Raw genomic sequence first — 13,532 nt, 5'->3', positions numbered from 1 at the left:
GAGATCCCAGAGCCGATGCTCTTGTAAGAGCCGGTCTGGGGACTCAGGGTGCCGTGATCCCAGCTTGGCCAGAGCAGGATCAGCTAGCCTCCCCTAGCTCTGGAGTGGAGGACCTGGGAGTAGGCTAGCCGGGATAGAGATCGTGGGATCTCCCTGTTAGACGGGTGAAGGGGCCGATACCCCTTCGAGTGCTGTATACCTTGGCCTGTATAGAGTGGAACGGTTAATAAATAAGTGTGCCTCCGACTACGTCGTCCAAGTCTCTTTGAACCTACTACACAATTGTAGTGTCTTCAAACATTACTCACACCCTCCCTGCATATGTGATTCATTGCTAACATGTGCTGTGTTAGCTGCTGGAAGACAAAGGCGGTTGGTGAAGCTCTGATCCTATGGAATACATATTATCTTGGTCATGTGAGATTGACCTATTTCGCCTTGTATCTCTTCTGAATGACCCTATGGTCTAACACTTAAATTATTATTTGGTTTATGTTTAACCAAGATTTGTGATATACCATAGTTGTTACCACAGGAATTCCGAGGGTTTTATTAACCTTTGTCCCCCGTCTGTATCACCGGGGATCCGTGCTTCTTATTCAAGTTATATTTTGATATCCTGAGTTTGACGATATAGCTAAGCTTCGAACTTTTACCGTTGTATTAAAACAAAAACGCCAGTTGTAATGTCTGACAGCCCCTGCTGCTCTCGCCGTCCGGGGAGATCCGTGACCCCTGCTGTTTGTGTGTGTTTTATGGCGGCCTTTGAAGCCCGGTGGAGATTTCCCAGTCTCATTAGCCCTGGGTTTTTATTACATTTTATGGCTTCTCCTTCCAGCTGCCTGTTTGTGTGGCAAGGCAAGAGGCAGCGGGGTGTGAGGGGTGAGGGGTGACCCCCCTCCACATGCCCGAGCTCTACATCCAGATCAAACTTTAAAAAAAATAGGCATAATCATTCTTAATATACATTTTTGGAAAACGGCATATATACAACAATGGGGAGGCAAGCCCACAGTGAAATGGGGCTTACAGATTCCTACACCTCACCGCCATGCTCCCACACCCCTTTCAGTCTTTTGTTCAGAAGAGCCACTCCCTGTTGTTTGGCATTCTCCCACCACGAGCAGAGGAAAATCCACCCCCTCATGGTGACTGGAGCCAGAACCAGTTCACCGAACCTCCTGAATGCTGTAAAGATTCAAGTTGTACCGGCCCAGCTCCGGACAGAGAGGAGTGGCAAGCTCTCCTCCGCAGTGAGCATTGTAACATTCCACGTGGTCACTCGCAGCGTTTTTTTGCCATTTCTGGAGGAACCCCGAGGTTCAGACTCCTGGTTCTGCTAAATGGGTTTGGGCCAGGATAATTCATAGACACCTGTCCCCCCAGGGACTCCAGCACAATCTTAGTAAAAAAAATTACGTCATGGTTTAGTGGTAAATGAATGGAAGGTGGAACGATTATGTTGTATATATAGGCCTTTTTCAAAAATTTCTATTAAAAATAATTCTGCCAATTTTTTTGTATCAATCACGGTGTCTAATGGGGCAAAAGGGGGTGATGCGAACCCCCCTCCCCTCACACAGCAGCTGCCCTTCACACTCGGGACCAGGCAGCTGGAGATAAGCCGTAAAAGGTAATTCTAAAAAACCCAAAAACAAAAGAGAAGGGGGGGGGTTGCTAATGAGATTCTGGGGAATCTCTACATGGCTTCAAAGGCCCCCTCAAAAGAGTACAGACAGCAGGCGCCACGATTACAAAACAGGCAACTTTTTTTGGGTTCTTTTAACACAACGGTAAAAGTCCAAAACTTAGCGACAAGAATAAGTGGACATCAAAGACTGCCAACACACTCATTCCGATTAAAAACCAGGCTACAATCTACATTAGTGGGTTATTATTTCTCATATTATTTAAATACTATTGTTATTCACCTTATTTTTATTATTATTGTTCTATCTACGCGACTTTTCCGAAAGAACCAATGAATGAGCTCTGGATAAACATAAAAAAATAATAATTATGAAGTATTAGACCGAGAGTCATCCAGAAGAATAAAAAAGGTGAAATAGGTCAATCACACAGAACCAAGATAAAATGTATCCCATAGAGAGAGGGCATCTCCCCTTACAAAGAAAAATCAAACACCATGAAGGAATTCCAAACCACGATGGAAGTACTGTAAACACTGCTACAGACATACCTTGAGTCACTTACAGAATCAGAACAGAAGTGGTAGGTAGCAAGCTATAAGACAGCGGTCGGGAACCTATGGCTCGCGAGCCATATATGGCTCTTCCGGTGACGGCATATGGCTCCCAGACAATTTTGAGTTGAAAAAATAATAATAATTTAAAAAATCAGTTTGGAACTGATTTTAAAATACTTGTGATATTGCTTAATAATACTGTGTCATTTTAAAGTAAACAGAAATTAGTTTTGAAGATAAATTTCACGGGTCACGGGTCCCGTGACCCGTGGGTCGGGTCGGGAACCAATGGCTCGCGAGCATGTCACGGGTCATTGTAAAGGTGAAGAAATCCATTTGATCAGATAGCCAACTAGTTTATCCGCTTCAACCCTTGTAACGGAAAAGATGGCGAAAAGAAAAAAAGACGATGATTACCGTGCATTCCAGGCTGCGTGGACAGAGGAATTTGCATTTGTGGAGAGAGCAGGATCTGCGATATGTCTAATATACAATGATAAAATTGCATCGATGAAACGGTCAAATATAAAGCGGCACTTCGATACGCACCATGCTTCATTTGCATCGAAATATCCAGCGGGGGACAGCAGGAAAAAGGCATGCGAAGAGCTACAGCGGAGAGTGCAGACGAGTCAGCAGCAACTACGTGTGTGGAACAAGCAAGGTGACGGGAATTCCACTAGCTTTGCGGGTGCTTTGGCAATAGTAAGGAATGGAAAGCCATTCACAGATGGCGAGTATGCCAAAACATCCATGCTTGATGTGGCCAATGAACTGTTTGATGACTTCCCAAATAAAGACAATATATCAAACGAATAAAAGACATGCCTCTGTCAGCAAGAACTGTTCACGATCGTAGCATCATGATGGCAAATCAAGTCGAGGAAGCACAAATTAAGGACATAAACGCCGGGACATACTTTTCTCTCGCGTTAGATGAGTCAACAGACGTTAGCCATCCATCTCAGTTCAGTATAATTACCAGGTATGCTGCAGGTGACACACTGCATGAGGAAAGCTTGGCTGTTTTGCCAATGAAAGGGACAACAAGAGGAGAGGATGTATTCACGTCTTTCATGGAGTTTGCTAAAGAAAAAAAAACTACCGATGGATAAACGTATTTCTGTCTGTACTGATGGTGCACCCTGTATGTTGGGGAAGAACAAAGGATTTATAGCGCTTCTCCGTGAACATGAAAAAAGAGCCATCCTAAGTTTTCATTGCATCCTGCACCAGGAGGCGCTTTGCGCTCAGACGTGTGGCCAGGAGCTTGGTGAGGTGATGTCGCTGGTCATTCGAGTGGTCAACTTTATTGTTGCCCGAGCTTTAAATGATCGCCAGTTTAAAGCTCTGTTAGAAGAAGTTGGGAATCATTATCCCGGTCTGCTTTTACACAGCAACGTGCGTTGGTTGTCAAGGGGGAAGGTGCTCAGCCGTTTTGCAGCTTGCCTGAGTGAAATCCTGACTTTTCTTGAAATGAAAGGCGTCAAGCATCCTGAACTAGACAACACTGACTGGCTCCTGCAGTTTCACTATCTCGTGGACATAACTGGCCATCTGAACCAGCTCAATGTGAAAATGCAAGGTATTGGAAATACAATCTCATCCCTTCAACAAGCAGTGTTTGCATTTGAAAGCAAGCTGGAAGTCTTTCTCAGGGACTTTGAAACAGGTCGTCTTCTGCACTTTGAAAGACTGCGACAATTTAGAGATGCATGCTTAGCAAGTGACTCCACTCAACATCTGGATCTCCAGCAGCTAGCTGGCTTTACGTCCAATCTCCTGCAGTCATTCAAAGCACGTTTTGGAGAATTTCGTGCGCGCACTGGTCTTTTCAAGTTCATCACTCATCCACATGAGTGTGCAGTGGACAAAGTCGACCTGACATGCATCCCCTGGGTCTCTATCGGAGATTTTGAGCTGGAAGTTGCTGACCTGAAGGCATCAGACATGTGGATGAGTAAGTTCAAGTCACTTAATCGAGAGTTGGAAAGTCTTGCGCGACAGCGAGCAGAGCTGGCAAGGGAACACAAGTGGACAGAAATGAAAAATCTTCAACCTGAAGACCAGCTGATTCTTAAAACTTGGAACGAGCTTCCTGTGACATACCACACAATGCAGCGTGTGAGTATTGCCGTATTGACCATGTTTGGCTCTACATATGCATGTGAGCAGTCATTCTCGCATATGAGGAACATTAAGACCAACCTACGCTCACGTTTAACTGATGGAAGCCTCAACGCCTGCATGAAGCTCAACCTCACCACGTATGAACCAGACTACAAGGCCATCAGCAAAACCATGCAGCACCAGAAGTCGCATTAAAAGTAAGACATATTTAATTTATTATACGTTAAAAATACTATATGGCTCTCAATGAAATATATATAGAAATATTTGGCTTTTATGGCTCTCCCAGTCAAAAAGGTCCCCGACCCCTGCTATAAGAGGTAAAATAATATTTTTCCAAACGGTACAAGAGAAACGACTTAAAAGGCCAGCGCCCCTCTCTGTGAGAGAGAAGAAAATGTAACATCCCACCGCGAGGGAAGAGGGGGGGATGCGACCGGACAGGGGGAATCTCTCCCTCCAGAGAAATTATTAAAAAGTTGAAAAACGAGGAAAACACAAGGGCAATTTGGAGCATCTGTTTTCCACGGATGAAAAGGTGGCTTGAGGAGATGGGCAGGAACCAGGCCAGGGTGAGAGCGAAATCAAAGGGATTCCAGTCCTTTGTGAGAAGGCGAGCCGAGGGGAGAGAATTTCACATAAAAACAGAGACACGACCCATACATTGCTACTACTGCAAGTGACAGAAGACTACGGCAAGCGACAGAGAGTACTGCGACGGGCAGACTCCGGGGCATGGCCTCGAAATTAACAATGGGTGTTGTGTCTCGCAGAGAAGAGAGGCGAGGTGATGCTCGGTGCTGAGTTCGGCATGGACCGACAGAGTATCGCTGAAAGATTTATTCTACATTTATCCTGACGTTGAGTCGCTTGCAATGTCAAGGATTGCGATAAATTGTATTGTACTAAGCTCTCACAGTTGTGGAAGAGGTGTGCGAATACAATTTACAAGTTTTGAGAGTGAGTGCCAGCTCCCACGAGCAGCTGCAGCCCGAGAGAAAGAGTGACGAGCAACGTCTGCAATCAACATCGAGAAAGGGCGGAAAGCGCCAAGCATCGACCAAGCGAGCAGTACTGCAAGCGGCAAGCTCGGGGGTGGGACTCTGCAATCGACCAAGGATGGTGAGGCTTGCCGAGTAGCAATATGTCACCGAGTACGAGTTCGGCGCTGACAGAAGAAGTATCGCTCAAAGTTATTCTACACTGAGTGCCAGCTGCCACCCGGCAGCGGCACGATCAAGGAGAGAGATAGAGTGACGAGCAATGACGAGCAATCAACCGGGATAAAGGGCGGAAAGCGCCAAGCATCGACCAAGCCAGCATCGCAGAGAACCAGCTGCACGTGCCATCGGGCATCGCCAGAGAGCACGGAGCCGGAGAGAGAGCGCAGCAGCGCCACCAGCACCACCGAGCAAGGGTGTGAGCTGCCAGCGGACAAGCGGCGAGCGCTATCGTGCACCTTCAAAGACAAGCGTCGTGCCGACTCAGCTCATCCAGCAGGGGAAAGAGCCTGACCAACCGCCCGTGAGGAAGAGGAGAGCGCCGGCGAGGGCACCGTGGGTTCGACCCTCACACACTGACCAGCACTAGCTGGGAACCAAGACAAGAGTGAGGAACGGCGACCAGCGGACGAGCTGCGGGCGCCATCTGACAACGAAATTATCGCGCACCGCCGACGGCGAGCGCTGTGCCCACTCTTCATCTAGCAGAGCGAGGAAGTTGTTTGTATGCCCCTCCCCCACACTCACAACGCATCGCCCGGCGTCTGCTTAACGCAAAGAATAGATCGAGGAGACAAAACCACCAACACACATATCGGGACTAATAATAATGTAATAATCCTTCGGGAGACGGCTTCGGAATCAGTCCTTTTATTTCCACTCCACAATACACTTTGCTCACTCACTCTCCGTTGCTGGCAGACAACGGAGAGAGGACAGACAACGCACTAAGTCCCCACCGCGCACGTGGCACCCCGAGCCCCCATCCGCGCGTGACCCTGCTCTTGTCAGTTTCAGTCTGCTCCCGATCGTTCTCTCTCACTCGCTCTTAATACCTTCGTAACGTGGTTCCCCCAGCCAATCGTTCATGGACAGCTTCGACCATTCTCGATGGTTCCCTGTCAATCCCGGGACCACGCCCCTCATCCGGCTCCCCATTAGCTGGGACCCCGAATGGCTAGGCCAATCACTCCTGATGACCTGTCGTGATCACGCGTGGGCCATGGTCCCTATCTCAACCCTTATTGGCTACAAGCAGGACCGGCAAGCCAATCCCCACGTGAACCCTCTATGGCTGTTATAAGAGTACGTCAACTATTAGCTGATAATGAAGAACACTGCTGCCCATTGAGTTACGTGGATACGGTCGTTTAGAAGTATTTTAGTCGTTATTTTGTTAATTGTAACTGTACCAATGAATTTATTGACGAAACTAAACGTTTAGAAACCTACGTTTCGAATCCACACTCACAGGGAGACTATTGTGTTGAAATCTTTCTTTTGATCACAGAATCTTGCCCGCGAATTTATTGAAGCCTTAGCCAATTGATAAGCATTTGCTGAAGCAGGCACACTGCCGCACACAATTGTTCCAAGACATTTCGACGATTACATAATCTTACCAATTAATTCATTGAGGTCTACCTTTGCCTTCAGGACATGTTTCTTTATTGCCGTTTGTATGAATATCATTACATTCATTATTAAGGACTTTTTCCTATCGCCGTATATGCTCGCGTTACTCCGACAAATTAAATGATTGTTCTGTTACCTAGTTTAACAAACGTAATCATTGAGGGTTAAATGTACGGATCAATGAGGAGAACATCTCCAGGAGTACTGTGTTGACAATTCCAAGCATAAGAGTTTGCATAGTAAAGTGTTATGTTTTTGGTTAGAAATTAAAATTGTTTAACACAGAAGTGTCTGAGTGGTGCCTTCCTAAGTTCATGCATATTAATCTTAATTATGAGAACTGTATCCTGCGGTGAGATTTGAATTTGGAGACCTGACATAAAAACACTAAGACATAATCAGTAAACGTTAAAGCGAAAATAATTGTATTATCCTGCTTGATAATACAACCCTAGACAACGAGGCAGAGCCTATTTATCATAACTGCAGACATTATCATAACTGCATACATTTGCATGACTTAATGCAATGACACCTCCCTAATTAGCATAACTTATGTACATAATTACACAAATTAGCATATTTTCCGATATTTACCCATTTCTCCATTTTCAGTTTTTTTTATTAAATTTTCAAGACCAGACATATACAACAGTTACCAGCCCCTCACAACCATCCAGAGCCCCCATTGGCTGCTGTGGTGGCTACGAGCACCATGAGGAGAACAACCAATTGGAATTAGCTTTCCCTCCATGGCACATCCACCACAATGTTACCGTCCGGCACCGAAGAGATAGGGGTTATTTTTGCCCCACACGCACACACTCACTTTTACACACACGTGCATGTGCGTGCACACACACACACAAACACTCACTACCAGCACGAGGCTGACTCATTACATCTTGCGGAGGATCGCTCCGTTGAACAAAATAGTTCCGTGGTTCAGTTTTCTCGTGCGAGTTCGCGTTTTAATTCAATGTTTAAAATGTATATGTCATGGAAGCTGGTTTGTAAATGCAGGTATTCGTAAGTCTGGTGTTTATAAGTTGAGGACTGCCTGAATGTTGAACTTATTTTGCACCATAGTCAACCATGCTCATCAGAGGTGCAGGGTAAGGACAACAAACTAAACAAAAAAAGTTCAACAAAAAAAATAGTTTTCTATTTAGACAAAGAAAGCCCTGTTCCGCGGTGGGGACTATGATCGTCTGATCTGTAATGAGGTGGAACTACCTGACTGACAGCATCAAAACTACCACATGTTTGTGATTTCATGGGTGTTGAACACGAGATCAAGCAAGGGCCATCAGGGTGTTGTCTACACTGAGACACAAACTTGGACTTGTGATGCACAAGTAACAGCACTTCAGTGATAATAGCGACACACACACACATTTGTATTCTGCAGGACGTTGTTGAGAGAAGTGTTTTGTCGCATTTCACTCTGAAGTTAATTAAATACTGCACTGAAAAACTGCCATCTCCTTCGTGTCCATTTGTCTCCAATACAAAAATAAGTTACTCTGCAACACCAAAGAGTCTCCCAGTGAATGTAATTTCCCGTATGTGACATTCACACTGGCCAGAAATCTAGAAGAGGTGGGCGTACCGACACTTGACACTACCACATGCGACCAGCTGATTGACTAATTTTGAAATGGATGGAGAGCCTCCTAATTAGCCCGGTTTCAGATTTCAAATGTTATTTTTTTCCCAATAGAACTGAAAGCAGTGCACTTTGATTGTAGACTATTGAACTGTTCATCTTCTTGGTTCTTTCGGTAAAGTCACGTAGAAGGGAAATAATAAAATAATAAAAATAAAACATTATAAAATACAATTCTGTATAAAAATAAAACATAATAAAATACAATTCTGTATTTTATTATGTTTTATTTTTATTATTACCGAAAGAACCAAGAAGATGAATCCCTGCAGTCACGAAAGCTTTAAATCGAAAGATATTGTTAACAGTTAAACAATATTTCAATGGAACTGCAATGCAAGTGATTCCTGCGTCACCTGTCATTCACGTGACACTGGCGAGGCAAGTGCTGATACGAATACACATGCTGCCATGGTGTGTGCTTATAACCAGCTTCTTCTACCACACATTGTCTCATTTATTAGGAAGCCACTGGATGTATGCACTTTTAAATCTAGATTGAAAAACACATTTCTTTCTAACTGCTTTTCGTGTTTAAGTTTGTCGTCCTGCCCAGTTAGCTATGTACAGTGCGAAATAAGTCCATCATACATACATAGTCGCATTATTGCAGTCAGATTGCTTCATGCATTGAAGCAATCTGACTGCTGTTGATTATTATTAGTATTCGGCTTATTTACCTAGAAAAGCTTCATTGAGGTCTTATGGATCTTTTTCAGGAGGATCCGTCCAATTTTTTGCAGGAGGGAACAATGATTGTTACATATAAATCTCAAGTGAGTAGTTTTCGGGTAATTTATTTTTATTATTTGGCAAATTTGGACCCTGACACCGGCACACAATGTTCTACTTTTCTGAATGACACCACGGGATCTTTAACGTCCACTGTGAATCAGACACAGCAAGTACTTTTAGCATGAACCCCTGCAACAAGCGGCGAACGCGCTGCCATAAGCAGAAAACTATCTCCCATAGCAATGAACTGTCAGGATCTATATCAGGATCTAGGTTAATTCTCTTGCCTCAATTATCTTGTTGGTCTCATCTGTAGTCTAAATGTAATATGGGCACAGACACATTTTTTAATTATTTCCTATTCATATTAGCACTGAGGCAGTACTAATCTGGCTACAGCCCTGATCAAGTGATGTAATTTCTGCATTCTCATGGCAGGGGCAAGTTCATCCAGACGACAACCACTTACTTGACTTCCCCACACAATTGAAACAAATTTTTCCACTTTTGATCAACCCCAGAGAGATAATGGGCTTAGTCAACCTTTAACAAGAATTTTAGCTTGCGACCTTCCAATTGTGAACCGCTCGCCCTACCACTGGGCCACCTGACCGACACGCATTTTGATTAAGCCATCAACTGATGATTCACCATGCATGCCGCAAAGGCACACACTCCAATAACCCTGGTTTTTGTACATTAGGCCACCATGACAAACCCTGCCATGTACCTGGAGCTGTGCTGTGCGCTGCATCTTGAATGATAAGTCCGGTCACATCGTTTGTGTCTCTCCCTGGCAGAGGAGCATCACACATGATGTGGTAGAAGATGCAGCAGACTGGGTCCAAGTCGGGATCAGGAAGAAGGTGTTTTCTCGAGCGAGCATGCATCTCCATGCTCATCAGGGTTAAATGCTGGACCTGGGGCACATACAATCTCATTGTGAAAGTCGATCATTATTTATAACTTTTATTATTATGCAAGTTTACCCAGGAACATCTCAGTCTCAAGACTTTTTCAGGAGGGTCTTGCTCAGTTTTCCCTATGTGCAATCCCAATTCAGTCATTTGTAGGTCATTTTTTGACATTGGGATGTTTGGCCATATCATTTTAACTACAACTTGTCTCTGAATTTACATTGTTTATTTTTTACCTATGGGAAGGAAACCAGAAAACCCAGAGGAAACCCATGCAGAAGAGGGGGAAAGACAACGTACAAAGTCAACAGAGAACATTGCTTCTTTCTGTTAGGTGCTACCATCCCAATGACACGGCTACAATTCCCTTACACCTAGGCCTTGTCTGTGAAATATCAGTTTCGTTCCCGCAACAGCTCAGCCTGGGGCCGAAGCCTATTGGACACCACGTGCTGCTGCCTGCCTCCAGCGGAAAACTCCTAGACTGCCATGCAAACCTCAATACTGCCACGCAGACCCCTATACCATCATGCAAACTCCTAGACCGCCACGCAAACCATGGGGAACACATTGTGGTGGTACCAATGAGAACCCTATTGATGATTAAAAAGATGACGGTCGTGGTGTTCATGAGGATAGTAGTGATGTGGTGTTGGTGAGGAGAGTAGTGGTGGTGGTAAAAGTAGAAAACAACTCAGAGGTGCTAAAAAACGCAGACAAGTGGGAATGGCAGCCATGTGGTGAGCCGGAACCAAATCCTCCCTCCCCCAAGCTATGCAGTTCCATATATGTGAGGTTGCTAACATCCAATTAAGGAGTGTTTACATGTCAGAGGAAAGTGGAGCACCCAGTGATAACCGACGTGTGCAAGGGGGCAACGATCTATCCCATTAAGACAGAACTGGTGGATTCCACATTTTTGCTGTACCACATTCTCCTGGCAAGCCAGGGTATGATACCTCGATGCACACAGGGAGTTTTGCCACATGCGCGTGTGTATGTGTGCGGTGATCCATCAACCCTCACTGCCTCCACAGTGCTGGTTTGCAGGCAGCCCCGTGTGCGCTGCCACCACCAACACCCGACACCACTGAAAATAACGTCGTCTTTTTAAACTTAATGAAACACATTCACCCATATTCTTTGGGTCTTTCGGTAAAATCACGTAGATAGGTTCAAAGAAAATAACAAAAACTACAACGTTTCGATCGCAACACAAGCGGTCATCTTCCTGAAGCGACTGCTTGTGTTGCGATTGAAACGTCGTAGTTTTTGTTTTTTGTTATTTTCTTTGAACCTATCTACGTGACTTTACTGAAAGACTCAAGACATATTCACCCAGTATTGCATGAATAAAAGCAACTTTGAACACATACCTCGTGCAGAGATTTTGCATTGTTCAGGTTTTGTTGGCTGATTTTAAAGCCATAGGTGTTGTTCAGTGTTGGCCCTTCTATTTGTGACGTCTCTTTTTCACCTGGAGAGAACATCCTTCTCTACAAAACAGAAGTAAAGATGAACAGCACACCAAGACCACCGAACGAACTGTAATGTCACAAGTGAGAATTATCCCTGCCCTACCTTAATTTGGGATTTAAACACCATGCGTTGCAGAGTGGCAGGTCTCTTCGGCATATCCTCAGCAACGGCATCTGATCATTTACATAAAAAAACATTCATCTAATGTTGATCAATTTACCACATGTTAATTTTCTTACACAGTGGATCACTATCTAGTCCTAAATGTTTAAAGTTTGGTTATGGACGTTGCTGAGGTTAGAACGCTCAACTCAAAAAATCAGGATTAGCCGGGCACAAACTGAGCGTATATTTTCCCTCTGGGGTTGGTAAAATAAGTAGTGCTATGTTGGGATGCAAGAGTGTTGGCTATGCATGAAGACCGGTTCAACAAAGGCCTCGGAAAAACTATGGAGGTGAGCACACGCCATGCTCATTGTATCAAGGAGACACTTTGACTTGCATGCCCCGCACGCCACGCACGCCACACACGTCCCACCACGCACGACAAGCATGCCACACAAGCCACGCAGGATACAAGGGAATCAAATTGTGGGGAGCGGACTTACAATTGAAGATGTTTGTAAAATCAATTGTAACGGATAAAACCCATACAAAAAATTATATTTGGCTAGGAATAAGGATACCTAAACACATTCAATAAGGTATTTAACAGCTAAATAGCAACACGTTCTGATTGGTGCAGTGGTAAAACTCTTGCCTCACAGCAAGAAAAGTACGAGTTGCAATCCCGACTGGGGCTCCATTCTTCGTAGAGTTTGTACGTTCTCTCTTTGCCCCTGCTCTGCGTGGGTTTCCACCGGGTTCCCCACTTTCCTCCCATAGTTAAGAAAACAAGTCACATAGTTTTGGCCAAACATCCCATTGCAGAAAAAAATTACCTGCAAATTAATAAATTGCGATTACGCTTAATAGCAACGTCACGTCCCTACTGTGAAAATGTGGCAGGACCCTCCTGAAAAAAAATCTTGAGACTCGGGGAGGCTTGCCCGGATGATCGAGTAATGGAGTGTGATCACTGATCCACACTTTATCACGACACCTTCTCAGCGTAAAATAAATTTCGCTCTCACCATGACCTCTTCTGCACGAAAGTTGAAATTCCACACTCTGCCCTTGCACTACACCAAAATGTTCGGGTCAATCGGTGCCCAGCCAGCAATGTTAAGATCGCTTGCTGCAACTGCTACACAGCATAATGACGAGATGATGTTAACTGGCATGGTTTCAGACAAACACATTGAATTAATGGCACACAAAATGTCATTACGTATTTGACTGAAAATGTTTTAAATATCTTTGTGAATGCAAAATCCGGTCATCATACCTGCAGATTCAGAGGCACAAACTGTGCGGATTGGAGACACTGTTGCAAGATTAATTTTATCGCTGGCTCTGGGTGCGACAGGGGTGCTATGAATTAAGCTTGTAGGCAGCACTGAAACCTCCACACGTCTGCTCTCTGTAGGAAGGTCTACAAGTTCTTGATGTGAGTGATGTTCACTTGGTTGCCGAGCTTCCGATTGTAAAAGTTCACCAGAGCTGCAATGTGCCACATCTGCAAAGGGTCGTTTCACCGGGGACAGCGCCAATATGATCTCTGCATTTTCAGCAGCAGACTCTCCGATCTCTGCCTCCAACATATCCTTTTTTGCGCTAGGAAAAACCGTTGTTGATGCGTCTGGTTGGTCACCAACTCC

At 44.8% G+C, this 13,532-nt stretch overlaps 1 protein-coding gene across 2 annotated transcripts in view; it reads right to left on the bottom strand.

Moving 5' to 3' along the window:
• LOC144717745 (DNA polymerase zeta catalytic subunit-like) overlaps positions 1–13,261 on the bottom strand; it is a 134,247-nt gene extending 120,986 nt beyond the window's left edge. The window contains exons 1-3 of one of the 2 annotated variants that reach the window (XM_078593368.1): positions 13,160–13,261; positions 11,670–11,789; positions 10,107–10,296 (exon numbers count right to left, since the gene is read on the bottom strand). In XM_078593368.1, coding sequence (XP_078449494.1) covers positions 10,107–10,296; positions 11,670–11,783 — 304 coding nt within the window. In that variant the 5' untranslated portion in view covers positions 11,784–11,789; positions 13,160–13,261. The other variant, XM_078593367.1, reaches the window with a different exon arrangement.
• Positions 13,262–13,532: the final 271 nt, after the last annotated feature.

Source organism: Lampetra planeri, chromosome 4 (assembly GCF_965212315.1).
Source record: "Lampetra planeri chromosome 4, kcLamPlan1.2.h2, whole genome shotgun sequence".
In the NCBI taxonomy this organism is placed as follows: domain Eukaryota; kingdom Metazoa; phylum Chordata; class Hyperoartia; order Petromyzontiformes; family Petromyzontidae; genus Lampetra; species Lampetra planeri.
This window is presented reverse-complemented; position numbering and strand designations above follow the sequence as displayed.